Source organism: Dicentrarchus labrax, unplaced genomic scaffold (assembly GCF_905237075.1).
Source record: "Dicentrarchus labrax unplaced genomic scaffold, dlabrax2021, whole genome shotgun sequence".
Taxonomy (NCBI): Eukaryota; Metazoa; Chordata; class Actinopteri; family Moronidae; genus Dicentrarchus; species Dicentrarchus labrax.
Window position 1 is genome coordinate 283162 of NW_026136706.1, and position 27893 is coordinate 311054.

At 43.4% G+C, this 27893-nt stretch overlaps 1 protein-coding gene across 2 annotated transcripts; it reads left to right on the forward strand.

The window, feature by feature from the left end:
• Positions 1-27893, forward strand: c5 (complement component 5). 2 transcript variants are annotated; one of them, XM_051402728.1, is made up of 43 exons: positions 2-165; positions 5799-5994; positions 6074-6227; positions 6723-6793; positions 6871-6968; positions 7387-7469; positions 7548-7638; positions 7714-7822; positions 7964-8096; positions 8185-8300; positions 8461-8649; positions 8974-9177; positions 9258-9467; positions 9738-9887; positions 9966-10092; positions 10268-10333; positions 13104-13295; positions 13500-13584; positions 13821-13903; positions 14072-14211; positions 14538-14771; positions 15598-15658; positions 15742-15831; positions 18175-18387; positions 19039-19114; positions 19346-19400; positions 19754-19882; positions 19971-20075; positions 20168-20339; positions 20790-20914; positions 22225-22305; positions 22865-23020; positions 23116-23172; positions 23248-23332; positions 24344-24383; positions 24542-24644; positions 24964-25038; positions 25309-25414; positions 25660-25743; positions 25886-25975; positions 26053-26145; positions 27384-27522; positions 27607-27893. In XM_051402728.1, the coding sequence occupies exons 1-43, from the start codon at positions 98-100 to the stop codon at positions 27746-27748; spliced, it is 5076 nt and encodes a 1691-aa protein (XP_051258688.1). In that variant the 5' UTR covers positions 2-97; the 3' UTR covers positions 27749-27893. The 2 variants fall into 2 exon arrangements, 1 of the variants encoding a protein (XP_051258688.1); XR_007885077.1 differs by lacking the exons at positions 23116-23172; positions 24542-24644; positions 24964-25038; ... (4 more) ...; positions 27384-27522; positions 27607-27893 and having other exon boundaries at positions 1-165; positions 22865-23115.

The window sequence follows — 27893 nt, forward strand, 5'->3', positions numbered from 1 at the left end:
GGACTTACAGGAATCCACTGATGGCTGAGTTGATCAATAGCTAGTAAACTCTAACTGTGGGTCAGTTTCCTCAGTCAGTTGTGTGCTTTCAGGCAGGATGAAGGTGTGCGTCCTCCTGATGTGTGTGTGGAGTCTCTGCTGGAGGACAGAGGCCCAGTCCAGATCGTAAGTCCACCTTGTTTCATCTTTTACTCATTAATGCTAAATGATCTGAACACTGCAGGTCTGTGGAGGCTGTGGGTCGGGGGTGCAGGGCCGTGCACAGACTCTGTGAGGGTCTGAATGAGACAGCTTTACCACCCCGGTTATAACGACCCATATTCATTGTTTTTTATAAATAAACTTTCACTCAGAGTTTGTGTGACACCAAAAGTCAATGTTGAATCATTTAAAGTCGAGATTAAATGAAAAATCCTTTTTAACCCTTTAATCACCAGTAATACTGTAACTTTATTTAACGTCTGACAAAAACATTTACAAACACTTTCTCTGTATTTTTATATAAAATCCAATCATTGTGTCTTCCTGTGAAACTAAATGTTTCGCGTGCTTACGTCAGCAACTAACTGATTTCAACACAGAGCGAAGATTTGTTTGTCTGATTACAGTACAAACACAACTTTATTAACACTGTACAAACACAACTTTATTAACACTGTACAAACACAACTTTATTAACACTGTACAAACACACAACTTTATTAACACTGTACAAACACACAACTTTATTAACACTGTACAAACACAACTTTATTAACACTGTACAAACACAACTTTATTAACACTGTACAAACACACAACTTTATTAACACTGTACAGACAAAACTTTATTAACACTGTACAAACACACAACTTTATTAACACTGTACAAACACAACTTTATTAACACTGTACAAACACACAACTTTATTATCACTGTACAAACACACAACTTTATTAACACTGTACAGACACACAACTTTATTAACACTGTACAAACACACAACTTTATTAACACTGTACAAACACACAACTTTATTAACACTGTACAAACACAACTTTATTAACACTGTACAGACACACAACTTTATTAACACTGTACAAACACACAACTTTATTAACACTGTACAAACACACAACTTTATTAACACTGTACAAACACACAACTTTATTAACACTGTACGAACACACAACTTTATTAACACTGTACAAACACACAACTTTATTAACACTGTACAAACACACAACTTTATTAACACTGTACAAACACACAACTTTATTAACACTGTACAAACACAACTTTATTAACACTGTACAGACACACAACTTTATTAACACTGTACAGACACACAACTTTATTAACACTGTACAAACACACAACTTTATTAACACTGTACAAACACACAACTTTATTAACACTGTACAAACACACAACTTTATTAACACTGTACAAACACACAACTTTATTAACACTGTACAAACACAACTTTATTAACACTGTACAAACACACAACTTTATTAACACTGTACAAACACACAACTTTATTAACACTGTACAAACACACAACTTTATTAACACTGTACAAACACACAACTTTAAATAGATTAAAAATGATTTATGAGTGCATTTACATTAGAAATCCACCATTATAATATTTTTTGTGTTTGGAACATAACTTCACTACGTTACACATGTAATATACTGATTTTACCCCAAATCATTATCTTTTCCTGAACCTGACCAAGTAGATAATATTATCTAATTAAAAGCTTTATGATATTTACATGTTTTGTTCTGCAAGATAAACTTTACGTTAGGCTTCAGTCTAAGTCACAGTTTGCAATCAGAATCAGAATCAGAAGGAGATTTATTGCCAGGTAGGTTTTTACACATACGAGGAATTTGTCTTGGTGCTTAAAATATACAATCACACAAAAAAATACAAGTTATACAAAAATCACACAAGAATAAAGTACTTTTTAAAAGAATATAGATAAATAAAAATAAGAAAGATAAGAAAAGATAGGAAAACTGTACAGAAGACGGGAGTGCATTAATGTAATGCATATATACAGGGTGGGTATAAGAGTCAGTGACAGAGCTAACGTTACGCTGCGAGTCAGAGAGCTAACGTTACGCTGCGAGTCAGAGAGCTAACGTTACGCTGCGAGTCACAGAGAGCTAACGTTACGCTGCGAGTCAGAGAGCTAACGATACGCTGCGAGTCAGAGAGCTAACGTTACGCTGCGAGTCAGAGAGCTAACGTTACGCTGCGAGTCAGAGAGCTAACGTTACGCTGCGAGTCAAGAGAGCTAACGTTACGCTGCGAGTCAGAGAGAGCTAACGTTACGCTGCGAGTCACAGAGAGCTAACGTTGCGCTGCGAGTCACAGAGAGCTAACGTTACGCTGCGAGTCACAGAGAGCTAACGTTACGCTGCGAGTCACAGAGAGCTAACGTTACGCTGCGAGTCAGAGAGCTGACGTTACGCTGCGAGTCAGAGAGCTAACGATACGCTGCGAGTCAGAGAGCTAACGTTACGCTGCGAGTCAGAGAGAGCTAACGTTACGCTGCGAGTCAAAGAGAGCTAACGTTACGCTGCGAGTCAGAGAGCTAACGTTACGCTGCGAGTCACAGAGAGCTAACGTTACGCTGCGAGTCAGAGAGCTGACGTTACGCTGCGAGTCAGAGAGCTAACGTTACGCTGCGAGTCAGAGAGAGCTAACGTTACGCTGCGAGTCAGAGAGCTTACGTTACGCTGCGAGTCAAAGAGAGCTAACGTTACGCTGCGAGTCAGAGAGCTAACGTTACGCTGCGAGTCAGAGAGAGCTAACGTTACGCTGCGAGTCAGAGAGCTAACGTTACGCTGCGAGTCAGAGAGCTAACGTTACGCTGCGAGTCAGAGAGAGCTAACGTTACGCTGCGAGTCAGAGAGCTAACGTTACGCTGCGAGTCAGAGAGCTAACGATACGCTGCGAGTCAGAGAGCTAACGTTACCCTGCGAGTCAGAGAGCTAACGTTACGCTGCGAGTCAGAGAGCTAACGATACGCTGCGAGTCAGAGAGCTAACGATACGCTGCGAGTCAGAGAGCTAACGTTACGCTGCGAGTCAGAGAGCTAACGATACGCTGCTAGTCAGAGAGCTAACGTTACGCTGCGAGTCAGAGAGCTAACGTTACGCTGCGAGTCAGAGAGCTAACGTTACGCTGCGAGTCAGAGAGCTAACGTTGCGCTGCGAGTCAGAGAGCTAACGTTACGCTGCGAGTCAGAGAGAGCTAACGTTGCGCTGCGAGTCACAGAGAGCTAACGTTACGCTGCGAGTCACAGAGAGCTAACGTTACGCTGCGAGTCAGAGAGCTAACGTTACGCTGCGAGTCAGAGAGAGCTAACGTTACGCTGCGAGTCAAAGAGAGCTAACGTTACGCTGCGAGTCAGAGAGCTAACGTTACGCTGCGAGTCAAAGAGAGCTAACGTTACGCTGCGAGTCAGAGAGCTAACGTTACGCTGCGAGTCAGAGAGCTAATGATACGCTGCGAGTCAGAGAGCTAACGTTACGCTGCGAGTCAGAGAGCTAACGTTACGCTGCGAGTCAGAGAGCTAACGTTACGCTGCGAGTCACAGAGAGCTAACGTTACGCTGCGAGTCAGAGAGCTAACGTTACGCTGCGAGTCAAAGGGAGCTAACGTTACGCTGCGAGTCAGAGAGCTAACGATACGCTGCGAGTCAAAGGGAGCTAACGTTACGCTGCGAGTCAGAGAGCTAACGTTACGCTGCGAGTCAGAGAGCTAACGTTATGCTGCGAGTCAGAGAGAGCTAACGTTACGCTGCGAGTCAGAGAGAGCTAACGTTACGCTGCGAGTCAGAGAGCTAACGTTACGCTGCGAGTCAGAGAGCTAACGTTACGCTGCGAGTCAGAGAGCTAACGTTACCCTGCGAGTCAGAGACAGCTAACGTTACGCTGCGAGTCAAAGAGAGCTAACGTTACGCTGCGAGTCAGAGAGCTAACGTTACGCTGCGAGTCAGAGAGAGCTAACGTTACGCTGCGAGTCACAGAGAGCTAACGTTACGCTGCGAGTCAGAGAGCTAACGTTACGCTGCGAGTCAGAGAGCTAACGTTACGCTGCGAGTCAGAGAGCTAACGTTACGCTGCGAGTCACAGAGAGCTAACGTTGCGCTGCGAGTCAGAGAGCTAACGTTACGCTGCGAGTCAGAGAGCTAACGTTACGCTGCGAGTCAGAGAGCTAACGATACGCTGCGAGTCAGAGAGCTAACGTTATGCTGCGAGTCAAAGAGAGCTAACGTTACGCTGCGAGTCAAAGAGAGCTAACGTTACGCTGCGAGTCAGAGAGCTAACGATACGCTGCGAGGTCAGAGAGCTAACGTTACGCTGCGAGTCAGAGAGAGCTAACGTTACGCTGCGAGTCAGAGAGCTAACGTTACGCTGCGAGTCAGAGAGCAAACGTTATGCTGCGAGTCAAAGAGAGCTAACGTTACGCTGCGAGTCAAAGAGAGCTAACGTTACGCTGCGAGTCAGAGAGCTAACGATTACGCTGCGAGTCAGAGAGCTAACGTTACGCTGCGAGTCAGAGAGCTAACGTTACGCTGCGAGTCAGAGAGCTAACGTTATGCTGCGAGTCAAAGAGAGCTAACGTTACGCTGCGAGTCAAAGAGAGCTAACGTTACGCTGCGAGTCAAAGAGAGCTAACGTTACGCTGCGAGTCAGAGAGCTAACGATACGCTGCGAGTCAGAGAGCTAACGTTACGCTGCGAGTCAGAGAGCTAACGTTATGCTGCGAGTCAAAGAGAGCTAACGTTACGCTGCGAGTCAAAGAGAGCTAACGTTACGCTGCGAGTCAAAGAGAGCTAACGTTACGCTGCGAGTCAGAGAGCTAACGTTACGCTGCGAGTCAGAGAGCTAACGTTACGCTGCGAGTCAGAGAGAGCTAACGTTACGCTGCGAGTCAGAGAGCTAACGATACGCTGCGAGGTCAGAGAGCTAACGTTACGTTGCGAGTCAGAGAGCTAACGTTACGCTGCGAGTCAGAGAGCTAACGTTACGTTGCGAGTCAGAAAGCTAACGTTACGCTGCGAGTCAGAGAGCTAACGTTACGTTGCGAGTCAGAGAGCTAATGTTACGCTGCGAGTCAGAGAGCTAACGTTACGCTGCGAGTCAGAGAGCTAACGTTACGCTGCGAGTCAGAGAGCTAACGTTACGCTGCGAGTCAGAGAGCTAACGATACGCTGCGAGTCAGAGAGCTAACGATACACTGCGAGTCAGAGAGAGCTAACGTTACGCTGCGAGTCAGAGAGCTAACGTTACGCTGCGAGTCAGAGAGCTAACGTTACGTTGCGAGTCAGAGAGCTAACGTTACGCTGCGAGTCAGAGAGCTAACGTTACGCTGCGAGTCAGAGAGCTAACGTTACGCTGCGAGTCAGAGAGAGCTAACGTTACGCTGCGAGTCAGAGAGAGCTAACGTTACGCTGCGAGTCAGAGAGCTAACGATACGCTGCGAGTCAGAGAGCTAACGTTACGCTGCGAGTCAGAGAGCTAACGTTAGTGACAGCTGAAGAGCAGCAGATACAGAAAGGGGATGACACACACAGCAAAGTGCTAAATGCTAAATATTCCATTGAAGCTAACGCATTCAGCGGGTTTGTGAGGGTTAATAGTTAGCATTCGTATGTAAACGTGCCTTTAGGCTCAAACAGTCTTCCTTTGTGTAATTGATCTGATTGGATTAAAGATTGATCCCTCGCTGTTCTGTTCCACCACTTCCTGTTCTATCAGGAAGTAAAGACGCTGTGTCCCCCCCCCGCAGGTATCTGATTACAGCTCCTCTCTCGCTGCATTTGGACGCTGTGGAGACGGTGGTACTGCAGCTGTTTGATTTTACGGACCCGGTGACGGTCTCCGTGTTCTTGAAGACCTCCATGGCTCCAGGTCATGTGGTTCTGGCTCAGGAAGTCGTGACTCTCAACGCCGATAACCACCACCAGGCCGCCGCCAAAGTCCGGGTGAGACTCGATCCACAGAGCGGGTCAGCTGTGATGCTTTAGGGTGAGATTTTAACCGCTCTCTGTTTCTTCTCTCCAGCTGCACCTGGGTCAGCTGGATCAAACTGTGAGTCATGTGACTCTCCACGTCCGATCACCAGAGATCAACCAGCACATGTCGATCCCCATCAGCCGCACCAACGGCTTCCTGTTCATCCAGACCGACAAACCGCTGTACACCCCGCTGCAGAGCGGTGAGAGCGCGCACGCCTCCAAATATCACAGATCCTCAATGTCCCACAATCCATTGCACAACACTCACTGTCTTTTTTATTATTTTAAGTTACAGAAGTCGCTGCTTTTCTTCTTTCTTGTTTTTCTGTCACACTGTGTAAATGTTTTGGGGCAGTTGGTGAGGTGAAACAAGAATATTTGAATAAGGACTCGAAATGAATGAGAAGCCGGGTTTTACTGTCGTTAGTTGAGGTTGAGGTCGTTTACCACTATTTTGTGTCAGACTCCAACTAATGATTAGTTCCTCCGTTAATCCATCGATTGTTTGCTGTGTAAACATTAGTGACAAATACTGTCACAATTATCCAGAATTACCCCTAACCTCAACATTAAAAATATAAAAAATAACTAAAACATTTATTAAAATAGTTGATTATTAATTAATTAATGGACTAATGGTTTCAGCTATACTTTCATGCGTGTGTGTGTGTGTGTGTGTGTGTGTGTGTGTCCAGTCAAAGTGAGGGCGTTTTCTCTGAACCAGGAGTTGCGGCCGGCCAATCGCAGCGTCTTCCTGACCTTCAGAGTGAGTGCAGCAACTGCTTTCAATGTCTCATCTCAAAGTGATCTCAGGTCTCAGTTCAGTGATTGTGTCGCCAACAGGACCCGTTACACACAATCGTGGACATGGTGGAGATGATTGATGTCAACAATGGGATCCCGTCCATGCAAAACCCCTTCAAGATCCCCATTAAACCAAAGTAAGGTGATTCCAGGTTGGGTATAATGTTATTAATGTGATTCCAGGTTGTGTGTAATGTTATTAATGTGATTCCAGGTTGTGTGTAATGTTATTAATGTGATTCCAGGTTGTGTGTAATGTTATTAATGTGATTCCAGGTTGTGTATAATGTTATTAATGTGATTCCAGGTTGTCTGTAATGTAATTAATGTGATTCCAGGTTGTGTGTAACGTTAATATTGTGATTCCAGGTTGTGTGTAACGTTAATAATGTGATTCCAGGTTGTGTGTAATGTTATTAATGTGATTCCAGGTTGTGTGTAATGTTATTAATGTGATTCCAGGTTGTGTGTAATGTTATTAATGTGATTCCAGGTTGTGTGTAATGTTATTAATGTGATTCCAGGTTGTGTGTAATGTTATTAATGTGATTCCAGGTTGGGGATTTGGACCATTGAAGCCTCCTACTCCAATGATTTCACCACAAAAGCAAAAACAGACTTTGAAGTTAAAGAATATGGTAAAACTTTATTAAATATCACTTCAACCAACTGGTTTCAAGTTCAGTATAAAGTGTAAATTATCCGTTTTGTGTCAGTTCTTCCCAGTTTCTCCATCCTCATGGAACCAGAAGCTAACTTCATTAGCTACGGGAGCTTCGACCATTTTACCTTCACAGTCTCTGCCAGGTGAGTGAACTCGCTGACGTCGGAGCTCAAACTGCTCATTTATCTGCAGATTACACCACCTGTCCTGTTCCTCAGGTATCTTCACGGCGCTCCGGTGCCTGACGCCGTGGTGTTCCTGCGCTTCGGCTACGTAAGCGGGAAGAATCCTCCGGTTCTCATTCCCAGTTCTGTTACCAGAGAGAGAGTAAGAACCACCATTAATGTCGATTCCAATCTCTCACTACTGCATGGTGAAATATGTCGGCAGATTTTAGAGTGAGAAACGTTTTTCACGTTGCTCAGCCAGTTTACCTTTGTTGGAGTTAGCGTTCTCTGTGTCCTTCAGTTGTCCTTCACAGGTGAGGTGAGCACGACCGTCAACATGCAGAAGGTCCTGTCCCAACACGACGGACTAAAAACCCTCGACACTCTGTCAGGGAAGTACCTGTACATCGCTGTCCTGCTGCAGGAGGAAGGAGGTACACACACACACACACACACACACACAGTGAACATCAGTGATACTCACACCCACAGGTATCCTCAGCCCTCTGCTCTGTCCCTCAGGTGGAATCAGTCAGGAGGCGGAGTTTGCTACAGTGAAGTTCGTCAAGTCACCTTACAGCCTGAGTCTGGTGTCCACGCCCCCCTTCATCAAACCTGGACTTCCTTATATGGTCCAGGTGTGTGTCAGCAGGTGTAAAACAGTTAATACACAACAGCTAGCTAAAGCTAACTGCCTGCTAACTAGCCGGCAAGCACAGCAGCTCCATACAGTACGCAGTGTACAGCTGACCTCAGGGTGAGATCGATTCCAGAGTAACAGTGATGGTTCCTCTGCAGGTGCTGGTGAAGGACCACCTGGACAAACCGGTGAACCGGGTTAACATTCGTCTGGTGGAGCGACGGCTGGTCGACGCGGCGATGGGCAACTCAGAAATCACCTGTCCGGACACCTCCGTCAGCCAATCAGACGGCCTCGCTGTTTTCATCTGCAATGTACCGGGTAATGGAAATAGTGCAGTACTGCAGGTGAGGAGGAGGGGGAGAAAGAGGGGGAGGAGGAGGAGGAGGATTTGCTTTGTTGGTGTTTTCGTACTCAACGTTTTCAGTCTTCATTCATTAATTTGTCGTTTCTTGAAATTTGTGTTGTTTACATATTTTTGTCTACTTGTTTACATTTTGTTACTTGTTTATGTGTTATTTGATTAAATAATCTGTTGTTTATATGTTGTCGTTTTTGTTGTTTACATGTTGATTACTTGTTTACATCTTGATGGTTGCTTGTTGTGTACGTTTTGTTTACATGGTGTTTATGTGTTGTTGTTTACTGGTTGTTGTATCTGTTGTTTACAGTTTGAGACGGCGGACCCCGCCCTCCCAGCAGCCTCTCAGGCCAGTCTAACTCTGAAGGCGAAAGCCTATCACTCCCCAAACGAGCGCTACCTGTACATCGACCCCCCGCTGCCCGGTCGCCGCCTCCAGGTCGGGCAGTTCTCCAACATCGCGGTGTACTCGGCCACGCCATCCTACGTGCCCATCAAAGGCATCAGCTACCTGGTGAGAAAACACAGGTGATGACACGTCTTCAGAGTCCTGTTTCCATAGTTACTGATTGCGTCACTCCTGCGTCCCCTCAGGTGCTCTCGAAGGGGAAGTTGGTGCATTACGGCAGTAAGAAGTTCACCTCCACCGATAACAAAGAGACTCTGAGCTTCGAGGTGACGTCCGACATGGTCCCGTCCATCAGACTGCTGGTCTACTACATCCTGTACGGAGAGGGGACGTCCGAGCTGGTGGCTGACTCCGTCTGGCTGGACGTCAACGACAAGTGTGTCAGTGGACTCCAGGTACGACACAAATACTACAGTCTGTTTCATTCAGTACAGACAGACAGGATCAACAACTCAGACTCAACTTTGTTATTCAGATCTCAAAGCTTAGTCCACGATTCAGGACAGTCCGGCTCCATTGATACAATATATTGTATCAATATGATTTTATACCCACACTCACTATGTTTACAGGGTTTCATTCAGTTTGTAATAAAAAGACTGAATTCTGTTATTTTAGTGTATTTAATGTGTGTGTGTGTGTGTGTGTGTGTGTGTGTGTGTCAGACTGACGTGTCATTTCGGGATCGCGTCTACAAACCGAAGGAAAACCTCCGACTGGACATCCGGACCAATCAGGACGGTCTGGTGGCTCTGTCTGCTGTAGACTCCGGCCTCTTCACACTGCGCCCCACCTACAGGGACCCTGTTACCATGGTAACGCACCAAAAACATTTATTTGTGTTTATTTTCTCTCTAAGAAACAACAGTAACAGGATGTATGGTGGCCCACAGGTTCTCCGGCACATCGAGCAGAGTGACCAGGGCTGCGGCGGAGGCGGCGGCAGAGACAGCGCCGACGTCTTCCGATTGGCCGGCCTCACCTTCATGACCAACGCCAACGCCAACCCATTAACCAGCAGTATGTCAACCAATCAATAAACCAATCAAACAATCAATCAATCAATCAATCAATCAGTCAGTGGGCTCAGACTGGTGGGCTGAAGGTGTGTGTGTGTGTGTGTGTGTGTGTGTGTGTGTGTGTGTGTGTGTGTGTGTGTGTGTGTGTCTGTGTGTGTGTCTGTGTGTGTGTGCAGGTGAAGCGTGTACAGCAGTGGTGCGTCCAAAGCGAGCTCTGACTGAAGAGGAGAAGACAAAGAAAGGTACGACTCCACCTGTCGGGACTCTGAGGTTTACCTGGGAACCGGCGCCGGTCCTGAGGCCGATACGGTTCCAGCAGGTGGTTCTGGTCTCAGTATGACCGGGTTTTATAAAAAGAGTCCAGTGAGACAACTGGAGCTCCCTCAGTGTTCATTATAACATCCAATACATCACTGGTTGTTTGTGTGTTGATGTTTACTTGCTGTTACCTTGTTCAGATGTTCAATTTTCAATTTTATTTGTATATATATCTCATGGCACTTTTCAAATAGGGCAGGTCTAGACCGAACTCTTTATAACATTATTTACAGAGACCCAACAGTACCACCCTGAGCCAGACCTTGGAGACAAGGGCAAGGAAAAACTGCCTTCAAAGGCTAAACTAGGAAGATCCTTGGGTCTAGGTCGTCTGTCTCGACCAGTTGGGTTGAGAGAGAGAGAGAGAGAGAGAGACAGAGAGAGAGAGAGAGAGACAGACAGACAGACAGGTGCACAGCAACAACAGTATTGGCAATGGCAGTCAAGCAGGACCATGGCAGGAGGCTCCACCAGGATCCATGAGAACCTGCGAGAGGATCCATGAGAACCTGCGAGACGAGAAAGCACAAGAACTCCGGGGAAGAAGTGGAGTTAGTAACATGCATTAAAGGGACATGAATGAGTGCAGAAAGAGAGAGGAAGAGAGTAGCTCAGTGCACCATGGGAAATCCCCCGATAGTCTAGGCCTATAGCAGCATAACTAAGGGATGGTTCAGGACTCACCTGATCCAGCCCTAACTATAAGCTTTATCAAAGAGGAATGTCTTAAGCCTACTCTTGAATGTGGTGAGGGTGTCTGCCTCCAGAACCACAACTGGAAGCTGGTTCCACAGGAGAGGAGCTTGGTAACTGAAGGCTCTGGCTCCTGTTCTACTTTTAGAGACTATAGGAACCACAAGTAGCCCAGCATTCAGAGAACATAGAGTTCTAGTGGGGTAATAGGGTACTATGAGCTCTTTAAGATATGAAGGGGCCTGACCATGAAGAGCTTTATAGGTGAGGAGGAGGATTTTAAATTCTATTCTACATTTTACAGGGAGCCAATGCAGAGAAGCTAGTACAGGAGAGATGTGATCTCTTTTTCTAGTTCCTGTCAGTACTCGTGCTGCAGCGTTCTGAATTAATTGGGAGCGTTTTAATGGACTTATTGGGGCAACCTGATAATAAAGAGTTGCAGTAATCCAGCCTTGAAGTAACAAATGCATGGATTAGTTTTTCTGCATCTGTCTGTGATAGGATGTGTCTAATTTTTGTAATATTACGTAAATGAAAGAAGGCAGTCCTAGAGGTCTGCTTTATGTGGGAGTTAAAAGACAAATCCTGATCAAAGATAACTCCAAGATTCCTGACAGTGGTGCTCGAGGCCAAGGTAATGCCATCTAGAGTAACTATATCTTTAGACAGTGAGTCTCTAAGGTTTTTGGGGCCAAGAACAAGAATTTCGTTTTTTTTTTAGTTTAACATCAGAAAATTGCAGGTCATCCAGGATTTTATGTCCGTAAGACATGTTTGTAATTTAGATAATTGATTAATTTCATCGGGCTAGATCGATAGATATAACTGCGTATCATCCGCATAACAGTGAAAGTTAATGGAGTGATTCCTAATAATGTTGCCTAAAGGGAGCATATATAAAGTAAATAGTATTGGTCCAAGTACAGAACCTTGTGGAACTCCATGACTAACTTTAGTATTTATGGAGGATTCATCGTTAACATGTACAAACTGCGAGCGATCTGATAAATATGACTTAAACCAGCTTAGTGCGGTTCCTTTAATGCCAATTTGATGCTCAAGTCTCTGTAAAAGAATATTATGGTCAATGGTGTCAAATGCAGCACTAAGATCTAATAATACAAGTACAGAGACAAGTCCATTGTCAGAAGCAATCAGATGGTCATTATTAACTTTAACCAGAGCTGTCTCTGTGCTGTGATGAACTCTAAATCCTGACTGAAAATCCTCAAATAAACTATTGTTATGTAGAAAGTCACACAACTCTTTGGCGACTACTTTCTCCAGAATCTTAGAGAGGAAGGGGAGGTTAGAGATTGGTCTATTGTTTGTGTGTTGTTCATCACATGTTGTAATTGACTTCTTGTTCGAGTTGTTTGTTGATATGTTGTCTACAGTAAGAGTAAACAACAGTAACAGTAAACAGTAAGAGTAAACAACAGTAACAGTAAACAGTAGACAGTAACAGTAAACAACAGTAAACAGTAAACAACAGTAACAGTAAACAGTAGACAGTAGACAGTAACAGTAAACAACAGTAAACAGTAAACAACAGTAACAGTAAACAGTAGACAGTAAACAGTAACAGTAAACAGTAGACAGTAACAGTAAACAACAGTAAACAGTAAACAACAGTAACAGTAAACAGTAGACAGTAACAGTAAACAACAGTAAACAGTAAACAGTAAACAGTAGACAGTAACAGTAAACAACAGTAAACAGTAAACAACAGTAACAGTAGACAGTAACAGTAAACAAAAGTAACAGTAAACAGTAGACAGTAACAGTAAACAACAGTAAACAGTAAACAGTAGACAGTAACAGTAAACAACAGTAAACAGTAGACAGTAACAGTAAACAACAGTAAACAGTAAACAACAGTAACAGTAAACAGTAAACAGTAGACAGTAACAGTAAACAACAGTAAACAGTAAACAACAGTAGACAGTAACAGTAAACAACAGTAAACAGTAAACAACAGTGTGTCTCTCTGTCCAGCTCAGCGTTACGGTTCGTTGAAGGCGTGCTGTGAACTGGGCATGAAGTACATCCCGAAGAGCGTGACCTGTCTTCAGTTTGCCTTGCAGAGGTATCATAAATATCCTCGCTGCCAGCAGGTCTTCAGAGAGTGCTGCGAGTTTGTCCAACAACAACTGGACCAGGACAACAACCTCGTCCTGGGACGCCACGGTCAGTGCAAACAAACAACAACACAAACTGTTATTGGTCATCACATTACTGTAACACTGTGTGTGTGTGTGTGTGTGTGTGTGTGTGTGTGTGTGTGTGTGTGTGTGTGTGTGTGCGTGTGTCTGTGTGCGTGTGTCTGTGTGTGTGTGTGTCTGTGTGTTTGTGTGTGTGTATGTGTGTTTGTGTGTGTGTGTGTGTGTCCAGAGTTGGGTGCGGACTTCGACCTGGTTCCCTCTCTGGTGCGGAGCTCCTTTCCAGAGAGCTGGATGTGGGAGGTGCAGCGCGTCAGGTGACCAAATCAAACACACCCGAGTCTCTAGTTCTGTATTTATTGTAACAAACCGCGAGTCGTCTCCCGTGGCAGCCGCCGTGTTTTTTTACTACAGTAGCCCGGAACTGACATCTAGATACAGTTTCTCCCTCACAATGGCTGAGTTACACCACAAGATGTCACTGAATCCCTATTTTATATATATTATTTTAATTCAGAGAGAAATATTATACTATTATACTGTGTGTCTTCAGATCGGGCCAGATGTCGGCCATCAGACCTCTACCAGACTCTCTCACCACCTGGGAGATCAAAGCCGTCGGCATGTTCCAGAACGGTCAGTATCTCTACTTCCTCGAACCACTCCTCCCTCTTCCTGTTCTCTCCTATTTTCTTCTTTAATTTGATCAACACAATGCAACACACTCCCACTTCCTGTTCAGACAGGAAGTTAGAAGGAAGTTGTTGCTGGACTTCAGGTGTGTGAACTGTGTCTGTCCTCCAGGTATTTGTGTTGCAGAGCCGGTGAAGGTGTCGGTCAGTCTGCCGCTCAGTGTGGACGTCCCGCTGCCTTATCAGGTGGTCCGAGGAGAACAGCTGGAGCTGAAAGGCTCAGTGTACAACCAGCAGGCTGACAGCATCCGGGTACGCACCACTGGCAACTACATATCCCATGATTCTCTGCCAGGGGCTCGCTGTCAAAGCCTGCTGGGAGCTGTGGTTATGGAGTGCACACACAATAACGATTGTTTTAATGTTTGAAGACTATTTTATGTTCCTCTCTTCATCCTGTTTCCTCCTTCCTGTTTCCTCCATCTTATTTCCTTCTTCCTGTTTCCTCCACCTGGTTCCTTCTTCCTGTTTCCTCCTTCCTGTTTCCTCCATCTTGTTTCCTCCTTCCTGTTTCCTCCATCTTGTTTCCTCCTTCCTGTTTCCTCCCTCCTGTCTCCTCCTTCCTGTTTCCTCCTCAGTACTGTGTGACGTTGACGGTCGGTCCGGAGCTGTGCCTGCTGCAGTCCCAGCCGGTAGCCGGGCAGGCGGGGCTGCACTCCACCGCCTGCACCTGGAGCCGCCTGGCTGCGAAAGGTGTGGGGAGGGTGACCTTCAGTGTTCTGGGCCTGGAGCCTGGAGAACACACCCTGACCTTCACCCTGAGGACACGGGAAGGACTGAAAGACGTCCTGGTGAAGAAGCTACGAGTGGTGGTGCGTATTGGATGAACGGAGGATAAACTGAAGATAGAAACACCAAAACAGACTCAGAGATTTTGGCTTCAACTGAACTACATTTGGTTTGAATATGTGAAACATGTGAAATATTAATATGAAAATGCAGCTTGATGGATGTTTTCTCATTTTAATTCATACCTGAATAAGAAAATAATCTTATAGGGAACCACTGTTACATCTTTCTGTCCTCATGTCTTATCATCTGTCTGCTCACAAATCTCTAATAAAGGCAGTAAGTGATATTTCTGTATAATTCCTTAAAAATTGAAGGCAACTGTTTTGCTACGATTGATAAATGCCTCAATGACTTTAGCCTCTAGACGTCTGCGTGGTCGCCATATTGCGGAGGTCAGATCAGCTAGTTAACAATACTGAGAGATTCAGACTGTAATTGGCTTCAGATCTTCATTCAATTTGGTTTGTTAAAAGAACTGAACCTGATGGTTAATTAATTATAGTGTATCTCTATCTGTGGGTGAAAACTCGCAGGAAACTCGATTGATTGGTTAAATTTGCGTTAACTGTTGCAACTTTGAGGAGGAATTAATAATCTATTACTGTATCTGTTGGGCCAGAGCTATTTAACCATGTGGGTAGTTCATTCATCCATCTTTCACATAATTATTTACTTTTTTATTTTTTTTATTGACATAAATTGTCATTTTGTTGTGTTTTACTCATTTTATCATCTGAATTAGGTTTAAAGGTGAACTTTCCGTAGCTAGCAGTAACTAAGTAAATCAACAATGTGAAACAGGTGCTGTTTGATACCATCATCACCTTTTCTGTTGGTTGTTTTCAGCCTGAAGGAGTGATGAAGGAGCAGTTTACTGGAGGGAGACTCGACCCACGGGGAATCTACGGTACATTTACTGATCTACATTACCAGGATCTGTGTGAGGTTAACAGCTCAGTGTTTGCTGAAGTCTCTGCCGTGTTCCTGTAGGTTCAGAGAAGACGACAGTGGTGCTAAACAACTACCTGCCGGCCAACATCGTTCCCAAAACACCTGTGGGCAGACTGCTGACTATCAATGGTATGTTTGTGATCAGCAGAGAGTGAACAGGTTGTAGTGTAGCTTTGTTCCTCTGCTGCCTGTGGACTGATCTCTATGTGTCTCTATGTAGGGACGAGGGTCAAAGGTTGTGACCTTTATGCTCCCGAGTGCCTTCTCTCTCCGCTTCCCTACAGTGCCAACAGTGGGCAACACTAGCTTACGTTAGCAGTCCACAGCACAGAGTCCAACACAGAGTCCACAACACAGAGTCCAACACAGAGTCCACAACACAGAGTCCAAACAGAGTCCAACGCAGAGTCCACAACACAGAGTCCAACACAGAGTCCAACACAGAGTCCACAACACAGAGTCCAACACAGAGTCCACAACACAATTCAATTACATTTTATTTGTATAGCGCCAATTCAACAGTACCACCATGAGCAAGCACTTGGCGACAAGGGCAAGGAAAAACTGCCTGTTAAAAGGCAGAAACCTAGGACAGATCCTTTGGCTCTAGGTGGGTGGTCGTCTGCCTCGACCAGTTGGGGTGAGAGAGAGAGAGAGACAGACAGAGAGAGACAGAGAGAGAGAGAGAGAGACAGACAGACAGAAAGACAGACAGGTGCACAGCAACAACAGTATTGGCAATGGCAATCTAGCAGGACCATGGCAGGAGGCTCCACCAGGATCGATAAGAACCTGCGAGATGAGAAAGCACAAGAACTCCGGGGAAGAAGTGAAGTTAGTAACATGCATTAATGGGACATGAATGAGTGCAGAAAGAGAGAGGAAGAGAGGAGCTCAGTGCACCATGGGAAATCCCCCGATAGTCTAGGCCTATAGCAGCATAACTAAGGGATGGTTCAGGACTCACCTGATCCAGCCCTAACTATAAGCTTTATCAAAGAGGAATGTCTTAAGCCTACTCTTGAATGTGGTGAGGGTGTCTGCCTCCCGAACCACAACTGGAAGCTGGTTCCACAGGAGAGGAGCTTGGTAACTGAAGGCTCTGGCTCCTGTTCTACTTTTAGAGACTATAGGAACCACAAGTAGCCCAGCATTCAGAGAACGTAGTGTTCTAGTGGGGTAATAGGGTACTATGAGCTCTTTAAGATATGAAGGGGCCTGACCATGAAGAGCTGTATAGGTGAGGAGGAGCTGAATTAATTGGAGCGTTTTAATGGACTTATTGGGGCAACCTGATAATAAAGAGTTGCAGTAATCCAGCCTTGAAGTAACAAATGCATGGATTAGTTTTTCTGCATCTGTCTGTGATAGTATGTGTCTAATTTTTGTAATATTATGTAAATGAAAGAAGGCAGTCCTAGAGGTCTGCTTCATGTGGGAGTTAAATGACAAATCCTGATCAAAGATAACTCCAAGATTCCTGACAGTGGTGCTAGAGGCCAAGTTAATGCCATCTAGAGTAACTATATCTTTAGACAGTGAGTCTCTAAGGTTTTTGGGGCCAAGAACAAGAATTTTGTTTTTTTCTGAGTTTAACATCAGAAAATTGCAGGTCATCCAGGATTTTATGTCCTTAAGACATGTTTGTAATTTAGATAATTGATTAATTTCATCGGGCCTGATCGATAGATATAACTGCGTATCATCTGCATAACAGTGAAAGTTAATTAATTAAATGAATTGAATTAAACACTGAAGGAATCTCCTCCTTAAATTTAGCTACAGCACTGTCAGATAGACATCTGCTGTAGGAACACAGAGTCCACAACATAGAGTCCAACACAGAGTCCAACAGAGTCCACAACACAGAGTCCACAACACAGAGTCCAACACAGAGTCCAACACAGAGTCCACAACACAGAGTCCAACACAGAGTCCACAACACAGAGTCCAACACAGAGTCCAACACAGAGTCCAACACAGAGTCCACAACACAGAGTCCAACACAGAGTCCACAACACAGAGTCCAACACAGAGTCCAAAGTCAAAGCTAACATTACTGCTAAGCTAGTGGAACATATTGGCTGTGTCTCATTGCACACTTCAAACACTTAGTTTTAAGTATATAGTGTAGATAACACAAAAAGTCAGTGCACTGAAAGTACCCGGATGACCACCTAAAAACGGTAAAAAAAATTCAGTGTGAAATGATGGACACTACTCTATGTTTGTAAACAAAAGCCATCATATATTTTTGGCGAGCTGGAAAATCGTGTTCATGTGTGTTGCGTTCGTCACTCTCATCCCGCTCGTCATTTCCGGTAAGTGTTCTAACATAAGTGTGTGCGGAATGAGACACAGCCATTGTCTGATTGTGCTGTTAGAAAGCTAATGTAGCACAATGCTCAGACCCCCCCCTCCCCCGTGGTCTAACAGTGTAACTACATATGTTCTGTGCGTCTTATGTACCAGGTGAGGTTCTTGGTGACGTCGTGAAGGTGGTGCTCAAACCCGAAGAACTGAAAAAGCTCATCAACCTCCCGTCCGGGTCAGGAGAGTCTGAGATCTACAAAGTCCTCCTGCTGGCCGAGGTGTACCAGTTCCTGGAGACAACGCGGCGCTGGGACCTCCTGGGAGACAACATCCAGCAGAGCTCAGCAGCTGTGGTTCGGACGATCAGAGAGGGTGAGGGGGCGCTGGAGAGACAGTGATGGTACCCTGAGGGTGTTAATGTGCTGTTCATTCACTGTGTGTGTGTGTGTGTGTGTGTGTGTGTGTGTGTCTGTGTGTGTATCTGTGTGTCTGTCTGTCTGTGTGTGTGTGTGTCTGTGTGTGTGTGTGTGTGTGTGTGTGTGTGTGTCTGTGTGTGTGTGTGTGTGTGTGTGTGTGTCTGTGTGTGTCTGTGTGTGTGTGTGTGTGTGTGTGTGTGTGTGTGTGTGTGTGTGTGTGTGTGTGTGTGTGTGTGTGTGTGTCTGTCTGTCTGTCTGTCTGTCTGTGTTTGTGTGTGTGTGTGTGTGTGTCTGTGTGTCTGTGTGTGTGTGTCTGTCTGTCTGTCTGTGTTTGTGTGTGTGTGTGTGTGTGTGTGTGTGTGTGTGTGTGTCTGTGTGTGTGTGTGTGTGTGTGTCTGTGTGTGTGTGTGTGTGTGTGTGTGTGTGTCTGTGTGTGTGTGTGTGTGTCTTTGTGTGCGTGTGTCTGTGTCTGTGTGTGTGTGTGTGTGTGTGTCTGTGTGTGAGTGTCTGTGTCTGTGTGTGTGTGTGTGTGTGTGTGTCTGTGTGTGTGTGTGTGTGTGTGTGTGTGTGTGTGTGTCTGTGTGTCTGTGTGTGTGTGTGTGTGCAGGTCTGGTCAGTATCAGCTCATACAGACTGCAAGACGGAAGCTACACCAACTGGGTCCGGAGGGAATCCAGCACCTGGTCTGAACACACTAAAGTCTTCAGTACATTTCATCCAACAGTTGTTTCACCGCTGCTAACGGCAGCTACATTAGCAGTTAGCTGCTGTTCAAACTAATTAAAGCTGCACATTAATAATGAGCCATAAGAATAACATTCTACTGGCTCCATCTAGTGTTCGTATCTGTCTCTCTGACTGCCCCCTGTGTCCCCCCCTGTGTCCCCCCTGTGTCCCCTGCCCTCCCGTCTCAGGCTGACAGCTCTGGCGGTGAAGACTCTGTCTGTGGTGGATGCAGTGATCTCTGGGGTACGGTGGCCCTGAGGGGCAAAACACAACATTTCAGATTGCTGACGATTCTTGTTTGGGATTGGATGGAATGAAACCACGCCCACTTTCTATGACAACATGTTTTTTCTTTAACGTTTTCGCGTTTTTCTTTTACGTTGTTGTTTTCTCTTTAACGTTGTTGTTTTCTCTTTAACGTTGTTTTCTCTTTTACGTTGTTTTCTCTTTTACGTTGTTTTCTCTTTAACATTGTTGTGTTTTTCTTTTTAACGTTGTTTTCTCTTTAACGTTGTTTTCTCTTTAACGTTGTTGTTTTCTCTTTAACGTTGTTTTCTCTTTAACGTTGTTTTTTCTTTAACGTGTTTTGACCTCAGGACGACCGGAATCTGGACCGTCAGTACCGAGAGTCTCTATTGGAGTCAGTGGACTGGTTGATCCGCAGAGCTCAGCAGACGGACGGATCCTTCACAGACAAATCATTCTTTAGACCCAACAAACTGATGGTCAGCAGCACTCCTCTTCCTCCTGTTCCTCCTCTTCCTCACTGAACATTTGATGTTCAGACCTTTACTGTTCTCTGATTGGCTGCAGGTTGAGGGGACGGATGCGACCGTGCGCTCAGTGTATCTGACGTCCATCGTTCTGATCGCGTTACACAAAGCAACGAGGATCAGGGACCAAAGGCTGCAACTGCAAGTGAGAACATCCTCCTCTTCCTCCTTTAATCCTCCTCTTCCTCCTTTAATCCCTCTCTGCATCTCCCCTCCTTTCATCCTCTTCTCTCTCAGTACCAAGAGAACAGCATGACGTCTGCAGCAGACTACATTTCCCAGCATGCCTCTCAAGTGAAGAGTGTGTATGTGCGTGCGGTGGCGACCTACGCTCTGACCCTTCATGACGTCTACAGTGCGGAGGCGTCCGATTTGTACAACACTCTAGAAAGAGAGAGTCGAGAGAACGGTGGGAAGTTTTACATTTACCTTCACATAAAGACTGTAGTTTTATTCAGGTTGTAGTTTTATTCAGGTTGTAGTTTCATTCAGGTTGTAGTTTTATTCAGGTTGCAGTTTTATTCAGGTTGTAGTTTTATTCAGGTTGTAGTTTTATTCAGGTTGTAGTTTTATTCAGGTTGCAGTTTTATTCAGGTTGCAGTTTTATTCAGGTTGCAGTTTTATTCAGGTTGCAGTTTTATTCAGGTTGTAGTTTCATTCAGGTTGTAGTTTCATTCAGGTTGTAGTTTTATTCAGGTTGTAGTTTTATTCAGGTTGTAGTTTTATTCAGTCAGTTTTGTGTCGTTGATTTTTGCAGCAGATAATGTCTGTATGAGAGAAAATTAATGAAATGATAAATGATGTTAAAAATGCGTAATGTTGTAAATGTGTGTGCGTGTGTGTGTGTGTGTGTGAGCAGGCCCCCCCACCACCCTCCGGTACTGGCAGGAGTCGAGTGTGAAAGGTGATTGGATAAAACCTGATGAGTCCAGCGGTCTGACGGTGGAGACCACGGCGTTCGTCCTGCTGACTGCGCTGCGCAAGGTCCTGCTACTTCCTGTTTCTTCTTCTTCTTCTTCTTCTTCTTCTTCTTCTTCTTCTTCTTCTTCTTCACTGACCTCCGGCGGTTTATCTTTCGCCAGGCTGCCGTGATGTAGACGTGTACGCCGTGACATCACTGGTGTGGTTCCTGGTACACATATTTACACACTGTTTTATTGTGAAAGGACAGCTGGACATAGACAGGTTGGACTCGAACCTGAACCCACAGGCGCCGCCTGGGAACGTGGCGAGCTACAGGGCGACAATATTAGACCTCTGACCACAGCCAGTGTTCATTTACAGTTAATATTAATTATTATTAGACAGATTATTAATGAATTACTGGTTCAAACAGCGATTCAATCAGCTGTTGTAGAAATTATTAATTTACACAAAGCAAAACCGCACTAAAATAATGTGATAATTATTATATTATATTTATTATATAAAATAATATAATAATTATTATATTATTTTATATAATAATTATTATATTATATTATATTTATTATATAAAATAATGTGATAATTATTATATTATATTATATTATTATATAAAACAATGTGATAATTATTATATTATATTATATAAAACAATGTAATAATTATTATATTATATTATATTTATTATATAAAACAATGTGATAATTATTATATTATATTATATTATATTTTTTATAAAATAATAGGATAATTATTGTATTATATTATATTTATTATATAAAATAATGCGATAATTATTATATTATATAAAATAATCTGAAAGGTAAATGGACCTGTACTTACATAGTTTCCTTTCTAGTCTTCCGACCACTCAAAGCTCTTTAGACTACACACACATTCACTCTTTCACACACATTCACTCTAACAATTACACATCACCTTCACACACATTCACTCTTTCACACACATTCACACACATTCACTCTTTCACACACATTCACTCTTTCACACACATTCACACACATTCACTCTTTCACACACATTCACTCTTTCACACACATTCACACACATTCACTCTTTCACACACATTCACTCTTTCACAAACATTCACACACATTCACTCTTTCACACACATTCACTCTTTCACACACATTCACACACATTCACTCTTTCACACACATTCACTCTTTCACACACATTCACTCTTTCACACACATTCACACACATTCACTCTTTCACACACATTCACACACATGCCTTTGCCTCCCAAGGTATCTTATGAGAACTGTTTAACTCACTGTTTAACTTTACAGGTTGAATGAGATCAATAATCAATATTATTGGTTATTGATTATTGTTTTGTGTTAAAGGTGAGGACCCAATACGCCAACCCCATCCTGTCCTGGCTGACCCAGGATCAGCACTACGGACAGGGTTTCTACTCCATACAGGTACACACAGACACAGACACACACACACACACACACACACACACACACACACAGACACACACAGACACACACACACACATACACACACACACAGACACACACAGACACACACACACACACACACACACACAGACACGCACGCACACACACACACACACTCATTCTGTTGTTATGTTACATATTGAATATAAAGTTCTGCTTTCTGTTATAATAAAATACATCAATTTAACATCATATTCATTTTATTATTATTACAGTAATCACATTACAGTAATCAAGTCAACAAAAGTAATTGGTTACAGCATTCAGCAGCTGGAAATATTCGATTACTTTGATTTTAACAAACTAAACTGTGTTTTGTGTTGGAGTAACAGAAGGCAATATAACTAGTAGTGTAACTAATTACTGTTAGCAGGGAGTAATATGTAATATGTTATATACATTTCTTGAGTAACTGTCTGCCTGTCTCTCTCTCTGTCTGCCTGTCTCTCTCTGTCCACCTGTCTGTCTCTCTCTCTCTCTCTGTCTCTCTCTCTCTCTCTGCCTGTCTGTCTCTCAGGACACCGTGCTGACCATGGAGGCGGTCACAGAGTACAGTGGTGTCGTCACTCGATCCGCCCTCAATCAGCAGATCAGCGTCCACAACCAGAAGACGGGAGAAGAGAAGAGAGTCCAGCTCAGCCAGACAGGCAGAACTGTCGTCTCGCCCATGGAGGTTAGGGCGAGACAGGTGGAGGACAGTGAGACAGACTCAGGAGACAGAGACAGGTCTGCTGTGGTTAATAACCATGTTCCTGCTTGTTCTCCCAGGTGACGAATGGCGTCATCACCGTGAAGGGTTACGGGTCGGGCGTGTCGGTAGTGAAAGTGGGTTGAACACAGTGAACTGTCTCACATTTAACTCCCAGAATGCACTTTGACTGTCCCTCGCTGTCTTTCCAGATGAAGACGGTTTACTACGAGACCACCACGTCCTCAGGGTCATGTAACTTTGATATCAGCATAGAGGTGGCGGGCCCCGACACCAGTAAGTCCTCATATCTACTCACAGTCTCCCATATTAGTTAATAATAATAATTTATAATAATATAAAGTTATTACTTAATAATAAATAACACAAACTGAACATTATTACTATATATATATATATATATATATATATATATATGTGTGTGTGTTATATGACATTATTATATATATATATATATTTATTTATTATATGTTATATAAAATTATTATTATATATATATTTATTTATTATATGTTATATAACATTATTATTATATATATATTTATTTATTATATGTTATATAACATTATTACTATATATTATTTAATATATATATATATATATAATAATGTAGATAAATATAATAATAAGTATTAATGTTATATAACATTATTATATATAATATATATAATATGTTAAAACATTATTATTATATATATTTATTTATTATATGTTATATAACATTATTATTATATATATATTTATTATATTTTATCTAATTCAATTCAATTCAATTCAATTTTATTTGTATAGCGCCAACTCATAACAGAAGTTATCTCAGGACACTTTTCAAATAGAGCAGGTCTAGACCAAACTCTTTAACATATAACATTATTATTATATATATATTTATTTATTATATGTTATATAACATTATTATTATATATATATATATTATATGTTATATAACATTATTGAGATAATTAAAGTATTTAATTAGATAAAGAATATAATATAAAAATACTCTCTAATATCATCTTATATAGATCAGGATGTTAGAGGGGCCGTCTCCTCAAGAAGTACAGACATTGGTGCATGTTGTATCTGTCTGTCTGCCTGCCTGCCTGCCTGTCTGTCTGTCTGTCTGTCTGCCTGCCTGCCTGCCTGCCTGCCTGTCTGTCTGTCTATCTGTCTATCTGTCTGCCTGCCTGCCTGTCTGTCTGTCTGCCTATATGTCTGTCTGCCTGCCTGCCTGCCTGTCTGTCTGTCTGTCTGTCACCAGAGTACATGTCTTCTTCTCCTCCTCAGATCCCAGTCTGCGGTCTCCTCACTTGGTCGCCTGTGCAAAGTAAGAAACCGACAGCGTGCTGATGAGTGGACGGCGTGCTGAGTCAGCCGCCACTCAGATATTACCCAACGTTACACATTCAGCATGAATATTAAAGCATTTATCTTCTTACCTGGAGGCTTTTTCAGACCTGTGAAATGTGAAATGTGATGTTTCAGGTACAAACCTCCTCCTAACGAGCTGCTGACAGAGTCCACGCAGACACTGATGAAGATCCAGCTGCCGACAGGTGTAGATGCTTACCTGGAGGATCTGAAACAGGTGAGCTTTAAAACCAGAAACAGAGTGAATGAAAGAGTGAAAACGAATACTGTCACTCTTTTAAAGCAGCACACCAAATATAGTATTTAAACAGGAGATATTAACATATTATACAGGAGATATTAACATATTATACAGGAGATATTAACATATTATACAGGAGATATTAACATATTATACAGGAGATATTAACATATTATACAGGAGATATTAACATATTATACAGGAGATATTAACATATTATACAGGAGATATAGCTATTATAATACCAGATAGAGCATTTATACGTCCATACTGGAACTGATTTGTTGTTTTACAGTTCAGAGACACAGACGAGCCGATCATCTCCCACTACGAGCTCCAGGGAAACACTGTGGTCATTTATATGGACACTGTGAGTAACACAAACAGCTTCAAAGTCCACTGCAAACATCCTTACACTGAAAATCTGAGAACATACAATACGTAACAACAACATAACAATTATTGTTCTGTAAAATCAAATATTATAAAAAAGCCTTAATGTTCCTAAAGTTTATGTGATTTGTGACGTAATTCCAGAGTTTTCCCATATTAGTCATTTTTGTTTGATTTGTCTCTGTGCTATGATAACTTCCTGTCTGGTTGCTAGGCTCCCTATGATAACTTCCTGTCTGGTTGCTAGGTGCCCTCAGAAGTCTTCCTGTGTGTTGGTTTTCGGATCAGGACCAGGTTCAGGGTGACCGGGGCCAGCGAGTCCCTGTTTAGCGTCTATGAGCCTCAGGACAGAGGTGAGAGTCGTGACCCGCCATGCATGCTGGGACTTGTAGTCTTTATCAGATATATGGAAGCCTGTTAAGGCCAGGAAGAGATAAAAACTGATGTATCATGTTCAATCTAAAGATTACAACACACACTCCTTCCTGCCTCTGAGCTCTCAAACCTTATTGATCAGAGCCGTCAGCAGGAGATATTCAGTGTGAGCTCTGGTGGTTTATAAAAGGTGTCAGTGGACTCACTATGTGTTCTCCTGCAGGCAGCATGTGCACCAAACTGTTCTCCTACCAGGAGCAGGCTCTGCAGCGCCTCTGTGTGGGCGACCAGTGTCAGTGCATGACAGGTAACGTCTGTCTTCTGATTGGCTGATGTCAGATTTCGTGTGGTGTTACGTGTTGTGATGATGATGATGATGTTGATGTTACGTGTTGTACGTCTGTTGTAACACTGTATACGTTGTTGTTGTTGTTGTTGTTGTTGTTTAGCTGCATGCGCCACCTACAGAGGAACCAATGATTTGACTCTGACTGTAGACAAACGCCTCGATGAGATCTGCCGGGCGTACATCCGATACGGTGAGAAAGTGGGAGCTGCAGGTGGATGTAAGGTCAGTCTGATGTGTGTTAGTAACTCTCACTGCGTCTCTCTGCAGCCTACAAGGTGACAGTGACGTCTGCAGCAGCAGAAGGAGACTTTATGACCTACAAAGCCACCGTAGTTGAGGTCCTGAAGAACAAAGGAAAAGGTCAGTGTGACAGCGTGTGACGCCTTCATAATCACACACACTGTGGGAACAAGTTTTCTCCTCCTTTAATGAACTATATAAATATAAGTGTGAATTGTAAAAGCTGGTAGGTTGAGTCTTTGCTGCAGCCGCCGTGGGTTGGCAACATAAAGACCGGTTCATATCACACAGGACAGAGAGGGAGACTCCACCCGGTCTGTAGTTTCAGATTTACACAGAAACAGTTGTTGAAACATCCTTCAGAGACACAGAGAGTACTTTATACTTCTAAACATTGAAGTTTTATACTTTAAGTACATTTCTGTGCCTTTATTTTATCACTTTTGTTGAGTTAAGAATGAGAACTTTTACTTTTACCTGCAGGTTTTACATTTACAGTACGTGTTCTTTCACTTCAGGAACCTCCTCTGTATATAAACAGTAACAGTCACTGAGGACATTCATCTACTTTTAATGCTTTAAGTACATTTAGCTGGTTACAGGTACGCTGGAGGGCGCTGAGAGAATTCAATTCAATTCAATTCAATTTTATTTGTATAGCGCCAATTCCTAACAGAAGTTATCTCAGGACACTTTTCAAATAGAGCAGGTCTAGACCGAACTCCTTATAACATTATTTACAGAGACCCAACAGTACCACCATGAGCAAGACCTTGGAGACAAGGGCAAGGAAAAACTGCCTGTTAAAAGGCAGAAACCTAGGACAGATCCTCCGGCTCTAGGTGGGTGGTCGTCTGTCTCGACCAGTTGGGGTGAGAGAGAGAGAGAGAGACAGACAGACAGACAGACAGGTGCACAGCAACAACAGTATTGGCAATGGCAATCTAGCAGGACCATGGCAGGAGGCTCCACCAGGATCGATAAGAACCTGCGAGACGAGAAAGCACAAGAACTCCGGGGAAGAAGTGAAGTTAGTAACATGCATTAATGGGACATGAATGAGTGCAGTCTGATGTCTTTGCATTAGTTTGAATAGCCAGAATCATTTAAAGTCTATTTTATAGTTATTAACAACATTTTACACATTTTATAAGAAACCTTCCCTGCCATAAATATCAGTGTATGAATGTAAATCCCAGGAAAAGGAGAGACAGTCGTGATTAGTGGAAACATTTTTATGATTTTCATTATGACAGATTTTAGTGGCTGATTACATACTTAATGTACATACTGTAATAGAGTAAAGTATCTGAGTACAGGTTGTGTTACTTTGTGTTTCCTCTTCCTGTGTGTTGCAGAGTTCGAGGCGGTGAGTTCAGGGACACAGGTAGAGATCATAAGAAAGATCACCTGCAGTGCTGTTGACATCCAGAACAACAAACAGTACCTGGTGTTGGGAGCCAGCGGGTCAGAGGTCACTCTCAGCAGTGGCTTAACGTGAGTGTCTCTCTATCACTCCCTCACCTGTAGTCCTTCGGGTCTGATGCAACTCTGAGCGGCGCTGTGTGTTCTGCCCCGCAGGTATCGCCTTCCTATGGACTCGGAGGCGCTGGTGGAGCTGTGGCCCACAGACTGTAGCTCTCCGGATTGTCACGAGTACATCAAACAGCTGGACGACCTCGCTCTGGAACTGCAGTTATCCAGCTGTCCTGACTCCAAATAACTTTTCAATTTCAGAGGAGGACATACAGACGCTGCTTCCTCTGCTCAGGAAATGTTGTTGGCTCTCAGTTCAAATGGAAACAGACTTTATTTCTTCTTTTACAAATTGTTTCATAACCTGCCAATAAAAGTCAGATAAACTCTCA